The sequence below is a fragment of the Diplotaxodon limnothrissa genome, linkage group LG10 (assembly GCF_057381915.1).
Source record: "Diplotaxodon limnothrissa isolate DT_005_m linkage group LG10, D_limnothrissa_male_GT1.1, whole genome shotgun sequence".
Classification (NCBI taxonomy): domain Eukaryota; kingdom Metazoa; phylum Chordata; class Actinopteri; order Cichliformes; family Cichlidae; genus Diplotaxodon; species Diplotaxodon limnothrissa.
This window is the reverse complement of record NC_140605.1, coordinates 15,021,838-15,032,067: the sequence shown is the minus strand read 5'-3', so window position 1 is coordinate 15,032,067 and position 10,230 is coordinate 15,021,838. Positions and strand designations below refer to the sequence as shown.

The following is a 10,230-nucleotide window of genomic DNA, read 5'->3' as shown; positions in this document are numbered from 1 at the left end:
GCAGAGGAGGCGGTACAGCCCAGAGAGATCGCCATCCCATCACAGAGCTCAACAGCAAACAAACCCTAATTATATTATATAAAAATTATAGTGCCATTTGAACCTTTGCTACCATCTCTTATGCCTTCTGCTGTACTCTTTCAAACAGAATTTGTGCTTGTTGTCATTTTACTTGTGCTTTATGCTATTAACACTTTAATACACGTCACTATTTTGTAAACACTACTCCAAGAAACCTCTAATTTGCACAGAAGATTAGGAAAGATACACTTCTGTCAAGTAATAAAGTCGTGGAGCACCATAGTGGCGCTTTTAAAACTTTTATCATGTAAGCTTCAAATATTTTTACCCCACTATTAGCAGTTACACACTGTGCTGCTCAGCTAAGCAAGTTGAAAGCAGGGACCACATGCTGGGATGTTTTCCTTGATGTTTGTCTTCAGGGTTTCATTTCTGGGGAAAAAAAAAAAAAATTTGCAAGTAATGAATTCTGTGAGTAATTTTATGCATTTGTTGTGGATGTGGGACTTTCTCGCACCGAGGGGTTTTCAGGATGGAGGCATCAGGCGATGAGCATAACCAGTTGGATGTATTCATGTGAAATGAATACATCGCTGCTTCCTCTTGTTTTGAGAAAGCCTCGTGGTGCAGGAAACCTCAGATGTTATCGTGTTTTCATAGCTAACTGCAATAATGCAGAAGAGTCTCAGAGCACAGACTTCTCTCGACGAGTGTCCAGTCTTGCGGTGCTTCCTGTTCACCTCGTCTCAGCTGTGTTGTGCATGGAGATGGTGGCCTCCTGTTTCCTTTGCCTCTTGTGCCTCCACAGCAGGACGGCCAGCAAGAGGAGCAGCAGGAAGCCCAGGGCTCCCCCGATGAGCCCTGCTGTCAAAGGCAGGCTGTTATCTCTGGGATGGTACATCATACAAGATCCTTCGCTGGCTCCGGCATCATTCACGGCCACCACGCAAACTTCTGCTATGTTGCCAACTTCGCCCACTCCTCCGCTTCTCCGGTCCTCCTCAAACTTCTGCCTCTCCTGCCCTCCGACAGTCACAACATAGGCTGTGACGAATGAATAAGGTGTGCACCACTGAAGTACAACTTCGGACCCGTTCCAGGATACTGAGCTTAGTTTGGGCGCTTCTGGGGGCACATTATTTAAAGTGAACCCCGGACACAAGCAGTTAGAGGAGGCTGCAAGCTCAAAACAGGAGATCTGGCCTTCAAGACAGGGATCATAGTCACACTGCTTAAGGGTCCCTCTACTTGGAATCAACGTCTTGGATGATCTAGTGGTTGTATCTTCATATCGACTGTAATCCTCATCGTCAACAAGAGAATCCTTGTCTGAGTGTGCGTATGGGCCGTGAATTCCCATGGGATGCATCCCTTCTGAGCTCATAGGCAGGGGGCAGTAACCTCTGATGAAAAGCAGGCATATGATCCCGAGTGGGAAAGTAAGGTCCCTCATGGCAGCCGTTGTACTGGAAAACATAAAAAAGTAGAATTCCATCAGAATATTTTAGAATCTGTTTTTAAGCCCCTCGGGCTTCTAACTGTGTGTACATTTAGTAAGTCAGTTGCTTTGTCTCTTGTATGAAAGAGCCAGAATGAGAACATATTTCCCCCTGATTCTGTGTCTTTTGGAGATGATCTACCTGCAGAGGCAAAGGACCGTTTCGAATGAATCGACTGACTTGAATAAAGCGCTATTTTCAGTGGGAAAATAAATCGGTCAAAATCAAAACTTTTTCCCAGCCCACATAGCTTTCAAATAGGCAAAATGACAAAATGCCGACACCTAAGTAGCTGAAATTGAGTGCTCTACAAAGTGTTAATAAATGATGTCTAGTGTTGTATATCAAACTGCAAGTAATAGTCCTCATTTGTTAAGACTTGGAGGTTCCACACTCCACTTTAGCATTCCACTGGCCTATTGCACAAGAGGGTTCAAATGCCTGCACGCCAGGAATCAGCGCAGGCTTGTCAGCTGTATCTAGTTACAGGAAAGCTGCTGCTTCTTGAGAATCCACACGAGCGTACCTGAAATATGCTGTGTGGTGAACTTGCATAGCAACCTAACAATGGGGCCATTCAAAAATCTCAGTGCGGTGAACGGAGTAGGAGCCCCCATTGAATACTAATCTACTTTATGCAAGCTGTTTTGGCAACTTGCAGCTTAACGCTACTCACTGAAACTGTGTAATAAAAAGATATCCATTTACCTGTTTCTCGGAGAAGTTTGAAAACGCTATCAGAACACCGATGAGCTTCTTTCTCCTCGCCTCTCTTCCAGTTGCTCTCTCCGGTGTGGTCTCTCCCTCTTTATATGTTTTCCTTCTGCCCAACAATCGCCTCCTTCTTTCTGTCCTCCCTTATTCCTTATGCTTTGGCTTCTGCACCAGCTCCACCTCCCTCTTTGCCAAATTGTTTAGTGATGTGTCTGTGAGTGAGCAGCTGTGCACGCCATTTAGTGGAGAAATACTATAGTCTGCTATTAGTTACATCACCACTGGTTAATTTGGTGACCACATTTTTTTGTCTCATTCTTTCACAACAAGCACATTATTCAGAGCATGTCTCATTTGTTAATGAAGGCTCGTTTCCCTTTTAGGGGAGAAGGGATTTACAGAGGACTGGAAAGCTCTAGCTTTGATTCATCTAAATGTTTTTCATCATTGGCATACACGTAGTGGCTACACGTAGACTGTGACTTCCATTGAAACAGCTCCAGAGTCAAATAGAGGAAACTGTTTAGCAGCTGTTCACCGAATTACTAATAAGGAAACAGACCGGACCTGTGCTGGGAATCATTTGTAACGTATGTACTTATTTCTCCTTGAAGAAAAAAATGAAAGCATAAAATAAATTGAGTAGAAAACGTGGTGGATGTCAAAAGCCAGTTGTATGAGATTATTTTTTGTTACCTGTTAAAAACTTCACGTGGCTTTAAACCCAACTGTTCTCTCATATCTCTGCCCTGCTTTTGAGCTAAAGTCACAGAAAAACACAAAGCACACCGTCCTGTACCTGAGGGATACCTACAGCTCAGATAAAGTCTGTTGAAAACTGATGCGCTGAATGAGTCACAATCCCGCTCAAATACCCAAATACATCGTTCCTGCCGTTATTCAGCAGACACCAGATGGATGAATTAAAAGTTTTATTTCCTATATCATTATCAGGTGCGGTATAAGTGTTTGTCGCTTCTCGCTTCTATCTGTGGATGTGTGAACATGTTTTTGGATATATAGGAGAGCGTGTGGGTGTGAAGGGGGCACGTGTATATATATATCTGCATCCAGGATGCTTCTGAGTAATGCTCTGTTTATATTGTGCAGCGTGTGTTGTTATTATATCAGAGTTCAATACTGCGAAGCCTGCGTCAGTTTTCCTCCATACTTCATTTCACACACTGTAACAAATTTCTATGAAAATACAGGAAACTGTTCACTTATTGTATAATAAAGTACGTTAACTTTATGTTTTGGGGTTTGTTTTTTGTTTTACTTTGTTGGGCCCAGAAGCTCGTTAGTGTGTAAATGTTTACGTTCAAGTAATTAATAAATGGGTATAGTCTAAGTCATGGTTTGCATTTTCATTGCTGTGACTGTGCAGTCTGGCTTCCGGTGTTTGAGTGGGTCAAATCAGTGTTAAACAAAAAGCTGACCTCTCTGGCTTGGACGGGGTTCATCACACCCAGACAACATTCATCTTCAGGGTGGTTGCACAGTCTTGACGCTGACTTTTTATTTCTGTGTAATACAAATACTGAATCATGTGACGGCATCACATCATGTGACTCAGTGTGATGGCAGCTAAAGAGCTGATAGTATTATACTGTTAAGTTATATCCTCTATAACAAAGTAAGGGGGATTTTATTCACAATAAGTCAATAAAACATTTAACTGTCTTTAGAATTTAATGAAAGCAGAGAGGGTGTGACAGGCAATATGACAAATGTAAAGTCCCTGAGTAAGACACAAATCCCAGCAGATGGTAACTGTTAAATGGGTTGTTGCATAATCCTGAAATGGTCTACCCTTTTTTATTTGCCACAGGTCACATCAGTTTTTCCTTTTAAAAAACACTGCCCGCGGCTGGGGATAGGTCTGCTTTCCTCATCAGAAATGACTCTATAAGGAATTGATTATTCTTATATATGAAACTAAAGCAGCACAAACAAATACTCCAAGGTCCTGTTATATCTGGAACAGATCTCCACAGGAGATCTTGGTATGGTTAATAATGGTGCTTGCCTTCTTTCCACATGTGGTCACGTAAACCATTTACAGTTTTTTCCACGGCCTACAGGAAAAGAAAACAGTAAGTGGAAATTGTCCCGATAGTTCACACAATCTTTGTGAACAACCAGTATTAATATAAAAAGGAACATATGCTGAAGTCCTGAGGGTGTTCGTGTCTGAGAGGAGCCGGTCCGATTGTAAAGCAACGTCCAGGTTCTTATCTGGCTCATTCATCAGCCTGTGTCTCTAAAAAAAATTTTTAGAGGGAACACACAAAAAATCTTGATTACAGCAGATTTGTTCTGTGTGGGCCGTAACTGCAATGGGTGGATTTGACATTAATTAGTGTGCATGATGGATTGCACTGACATCTGCAAAACATAAAGTTCATGGTGCTTTTGGCCAGTTTCCTCAGATTTAGTGGACCTTTAGTGGTTCTGTGAAGCTTCGCCTGGAGCAGACTGCAGATGTTTTCTCCACAGGGTCAGCCTGACCAAGAGGTCGGTGACCTGGGCGTACTTCAGACTGTGAGCGCTACTTGTATCTATTATTTTTTTCTCCTCATCAAATGGCTGCTGTACTGCCAGGAATTGTGGAGCCAATTTCACCCTGAAACATGGGATTAAGGCTGTAAATCAGGATACACTTGTCCATTACACTTTAACAAACACTTTTCGCTCTAGTTGCTCCAGAAACCACCAGGCAGACTAAAAGTTTCATTAAATGGTAAATGGGCTGTATTTGTATAGCGCTTTACTGGTCCCTAAGGACCCCAAAGCGCTTTACACATCCAGTCATCCACACACAGGTGATGGTAAGCTACACTGTAGCCACAGCTGCCCTGGGGCGCACTGACAGAGGCTGCCGGACACTGGCGCCACTGGGCCCTCGTGACCACCACTAGTAGGCAACGGGTGAAGTGTCTTGCCCAAGGACACAACGACCGAGACTGTCCAAGCCGGGGCTCAAACTGGCAACCTTCGGAATACAAGGCGAAATCCCAACTCTTGAGCCACGATCGCCCCAAACAAGAAGACTCAAACTGTCACCCTCAGTTGAAAGGAAATATGTTCAGATGTTCCGGAAAGTCCCAGGCAGCTACCTAACTGGACAATCCAAATGCCTTCTGGTGAAAACTTTTATGGACAGAAGGCACAAAGACATTTGGCCACAATGACAGGTTAGGTATTGGATGCCTAAATGTGAGCACAATGTGTAGGACTACTACTACCTCCACATTATTTAACTTCACTTTAAATCAGCAGGACAATGACCCCAAACACACATTAAGAGAGGTTTTGAATGGATAAAGAAGCTAACATTGAACTTCTTGGATGGCCTTCCCAAAGTCAGGATTAAAAGCTAGGCTTAATAGTCTGGACCATACTAGGAAACCAAACCAATTTAAGTGAACTCTACCTATTTTAACAATAAGATTCTTCAAACATACAGCCAGAATTATCCCAGAAGCTTCTTCATGGTTACTGAAATGGTTGAGGTGCAACTTGCTAAGAGATATTTAACCAAATATTAGTGAGTGTGTGTGTGTGTGTGTATATTCTGTATGTATACTTTTGAGGCTGTGTGGCTTAGAATCCAAAATAAAATGAAACTTGTGCCACCAATACGTGTTTTTTTTACAGTCATTACAGATGCTGTACATTCTTAACCAACCTGGAAAAAGAACGGTTAAAAGTATGGGCAGAACATTGTGCCATCAGAAACTGAATTTGAATAAGTTAAATTCGAATTTGAATTCCTCGGATTGAATCTAAATTGTAACTTGAATTCTTCAAATCCAGTTTCTGGTAGAACAAAGTTCTGCCCATAAAACTTTGCCAAAAGTGCTGACACAACTGTGGCCAGTTGGGTGTTTAAAAAATTAGAAGAACTTACAGGGATTTTTTCTATTTCACTGAAGAACATATTTTAAAAAGTACTCCCCAAAACATGAATCTGATATTCATTTTTGTAGCTGTAGTTCAGGGTAGAAGTAGAAAACGAAAGAAAAAAATGTACGAACTGGGACGTGTCTAAACTCGAATGTTTTGTGAGATTAAAGCAAGATAAGTCACTAGGTGCGCAGAACCTCCTGCGAGTCTCTACCCTGGGTAAAACGAGCCCCCATATTCTGACGTCACAAACACGCGACGGGCCTGCGCTTACAGTCGCTGCAGACGGAGGCAGGAGATGGGTGAGTCGCTGTGCAGAGTGGACGTGTTTTGAACAATAACTCGTAGACTTTATTAGGACAGCTAAAGAGCGGCAGCACACCTCTCCATCGGGGCCGCAGCGTTAGCAGTGGTCCTCTGCCGTCTGGCCTTGTTACTCCTGCAGAGAGCGGGCCAGAGCCAGGCCCAGCGGAGAGTTACCTACATTGTTTTTGTCGGCAGCGCCAGTTAAACAGCTAATGAGGCGCATGTAGTCATTGACAGTCATTGCTCTCACACAGTAAAGCAACAAAACCCGCAGAGTTTCCCCTCTCTTGGTGCTCATATTTGTGAGCTGTTTTCAGGAGCACGGCGTGTAAACGTTAGCTGACTGAATACCAGCTAGCTAACTGCATTATAATAATAATGACTTCCAGGAGGACGGGCTATGCTGGAAGCATGGATTCCTCCTCTCCGTCAAACAGCGGCAGCAGCTCGCTCCACAGTGGGAACCGCAAACAAAGCGCTGTTAGCATCCCCGACAGGATTGAATCCTGTTACGATCGCAAAGCCGACAAGGGTGGATACGGAGGCTCGCAGGGCAGTGTGACTGTAACGTCGCTCAAATCGCGTCTCGCCCCGACCATCCAAACCGCCATGTCCGCAGCAGTGGACACTCTGCTCGGGGAAGTGGTGCTAGTGCTCAATGAGACTCAGCAGGAGTTGCTGCATAAGGAGCAGGAGAACGAAAGGCTCAAAGTGCGCCTGGAAGTGTCTGAGAGGGAGCTGAAGACCCTGCAGGAGTGCCTGTGCAGTGCTCAGAAGCTCATAGATCAGCTTCAGGTGTCCTACACGGGCCCTCAGTCAATCAGTCAGTCAGTGTTTGCCCCGTCGCTGTCTTCCATGGCTTCCATGACTTTGGACAGGGACCACCAGAACCCCAGAAACGTGAATGGAGCGGGTGTCGACTTGGGTCTTGGTGGCTCTGTGGATGAGTCACTTCATGGGTTTGAACCAAGAGATGAGTACAAAATGTGCCAGCTTTCAATCCAGCCAGATGGCTCTGTGACCAACCACGCTCTGGACTCCTTCACATCCAATGCATCTCATATGTGCTCCGATTCTGGCCGACCAGGTGAGTGTGGAGCTTTTGCAAAGATTGATGACTGTGTTCAAACATGGTAATGATGTACATGTTTTATTTTTGTCTATAGACGAGAGGCAGTCTCAGGGACCTGGTGGAGCGTCCAGATTTGAGATTAAAGAGGAGCAGGGACCAGCTTCAGGCTCCACTCAACCCAACAGGAAGGACAGCATAGCGACGGGGGACGGAGAACGGTCGTCACATAACGTGGGAGATCTTGGCTACGGTCAAGTTGGAGGAGAGGCAGGTTCCCAGCGATCTTTCCCTCACCCACTGCGTCACCAAAGACCCATGCGTGAATGCAGTAGTGCCTTGGGCGGACTTAATGGACAGAAACAGTTAGCTAGGACTCCTGGAGCAGGAAGAGGTGACAGCGCTTCATCGGGCGGAGCTGATGACTCTGCAGGACCATCAGCTCCTGACACGGCAGTGGTCGAGCCCCCTGGAGATCGGCCTCACCACTGCTTGGAGTGCGGAAAGACCTTCCGTCTGATCTCCAGCTTGAAGAAGCACATCCGCATCCACACAGGCGAGAAGCCATACCCGTGTGGAGTCTGCGGCCGTCGGTTCCGCGAGTCAGGGGCGCTTAAAACCCACCTGCGCATACACACGGGGGAGAAGCCGTACTCTTGCTCAGAGTGCGGAAATTGCTTCCGCCACCTGGATGGTCTGCGTAAACATCGGCGCACCCACACGGGGGAGAAGCCCTACGTGTGTGCCATCTGCGGGAAGCGGCTCAGTCGCCTGCAGCACCTGAAACACCACCAGCTGATCCACACCGGAGAGAGGCCGTGCTGCTGCCCTTTCTGCAACCGCACTTTCAAAGAGCCTGCGGCTCTGCGGAAACACATCCGCACGCACCGCGAGGAAGGCGGTCACATGGGAATCGGCACCAATGAAGACGCCGACCCAGACGCCATGGACGACATTAATAACCTCCATCCAGCAGCTCCGTCTCCGCAGATGAGGTTTGGGGAGTGGGGAGCTGAGGAGGATGACAGCTCAGTTGTAGACTGTGTCTAGGTGGAGGTTAAAGAGGTGCCTCGCTGTTGGTGTTTTTAAAAAAAGCACAGACTGATGTGTTTGTGTAGTTTGATGGACCACGAGGTCACCTTCACTCCGCAGTGTTAGGGTGATGAACCAGGCTACATATAACCAGAGCCTTGGAGCTTAGTTTGTCCAAGATATTAAAGTGTTACACTTTTAGATGTGAAGCTTAGTTTTAAATTACCACGGTACATTCTTCAGCAGCAGCTGTTCTTTCATACAGATGTTTATGGAGCAGTGCAGGTAGTGTACAGATTCCGGGAAGTTGCTGGATTGCAAACTTTCTGGCAATAATTTGGGAAATTTATTGCAGATGTGGGCACAAGCCAAAAAATGTAAAAAAAAAAAAGAAAAAAAAAAAGAGGAAGAATATTTTAAAAAAACTTCGGAGCTGGGCATGAATTTATAAAACACTCACAATAATGAAGGCATCCTTACTGTTACAGAAAAAGGATTTGGTAACAACATATTTAGTTTGTAGGTTTTTATTTTGTTTTTTTTAAATCATAATAAATTGATCAGGTTTGGGCATTTATAATCACATCTATGAAACTGACCAATGTCTAATGTGGGCGAATTTCCCTCAGCTGAAGTACCAGATAAAGGCCTTTACACACCAAGCACATTGTGGAAAAATGTCACAAAAATCCGAATTTATTTTGGATGCGAATTTGTCATGTAACGTCAAATCGACATCAAGAAGAAGAAACAATGATTCTGATTTTCTCCAGTTCTCACAAGCTGGTTTAATCCAGGAGTTGAAGCTGTATCACGGCAGCTTTCGTACATTTAAGAACATTTAACACCTGAGGAGGCAGAGAAATCATTTCAGTGAGCAGATTGACCCGGAGCAGCGTCTAGTTGTGTGTCTGAGGTAAAATAATATTATTTTCTTGTTTCCATATAATTGTATGTTCAGCACCGGTGTGCGCTTTGAGCACACTTGTTGGAAAACGCAGTAATCTGATTGGTCAGCTCTGTTTATGCACATGCGAAAAATTAGAAAAAAATCATACCTGGTTGGTATGAACGGCTGCATTGAGAACAAGCGAGGCTGCACAAAATATTTGTGTGAATTTTACATGTTTAATGTATAAAGGCCTTAACACTCAACTTTCAAATTGCGTAAACTATGATGGCTTTATAGCCAAGGTAGTCCAAAATGGTCTCCTTTCATGGTATATTAATATCTTCCCACCTCTGCTCCTTTCATCTTTGATGCTCATGCTTTATTTAAAGCCAGATTTATATGCACAAGCTGTTTCAGTGGTCACGGATCACAATCGGCCCAGTCGACCAACTTTTATCCTGATTTCTTTTATGAAGGTGCTAGGGCTCATGTTCTTGGTAACATTGTTAGTAATATGCCTTCTGAGATACAGTCACCAGGAGGTTGAGCGGGCCATCCACTAATCAGAAAGTTGATGGTTTAATGTCCGGCTGCTCCAGTGTGCACGCCAAAGCATCCCTGGGCAAAAAAGCTCATCAGAGTTTGAATGTGAGTGAATGAAGCATCTGATTTCTTTCACTGACAACTTCAGTAAAACCCCGGGTAGATACTTTATTGCCCTCTATAGGTGGAAACGGTAACATTTTAATCTAAAATATGCTGCTTTAAAAAACGACAACAGTATGCTT

At 44.5% G+C, this 10,230-nt stretch overlaps 2 protein-coding genes across 2 annotated transcripts; one reads left to right on the top strand and one right to left on the bottom strand.

The window, feature by feature from the left end:
* Window positions 1-407: 407 nt before the first annotated feature.
* LOC146624078 (LRRN4 C-terminal-like protein) lies at window positions 408-2,289 on the bottom strand. Its single transcript, XM_085363665.1, has 2 exons — window positions 2,229-2,289; window positions 408-1,487 (listed from the first exon to the last, which is right to left on the bottom strand). Exon 2 carries the CDS (start codon window positions 1,472-1,474, stop codon window positions 758-760), a length of 717 nt encoding a protein of 238 aa, XP_085219791.1. The 5' UTR covers window positions 1,475-1,487; window positions 2,229-2,289; the 3' UTR covers window positions 408-757.
* A 4,144-nt stretch (window positions 2,290-6,433) lies between these two features.
* LOC146624077 (uncharacterized) lies at window positions 6,434-8,912 on the top strand. The gene is made up of 2 exons (XM_085363664.1): window positions 6,434-7,536; window positions 7,616-8,912. The coding sequence occupies exons 1-2, from the start codon at window positions 6,828-6,830 to the stop codon at window positions 8,566-8,568; spliced, it is 1,662 nt and encodes a 553-aa protein (XP_085219790.1). The 5' UTR covers window positions 6,434-6,827; the 3' UTR covers window positions 8,569-8,912.
* Window positions 8,913-10,230: the final 1,318 nt, after the last annotated feature.

Coding starts and splice junctions, on each gene's coding strand:
- LOC146624078 (XM_085363665.1), bottom strand. CDS start 1,474: ATGAGGGACCTTACTTTCCCACTCGGGATCATATGCCTGCTTTTCATC.
- LOC146624077 (XM_085363664.1), top strand. CDS start 6,828: ATGACTTCCAGGAGGACGGGCTATGCTGGAAGCATGGATTCCTCCTCT. Junction 7,537..7,615: donor CTCCGATTCTGGCCGACCAG/GTGAGTGTGGAG, acceptor TTTTGTCTATAG/ACGAGAGGCAGTCTCAGGGA.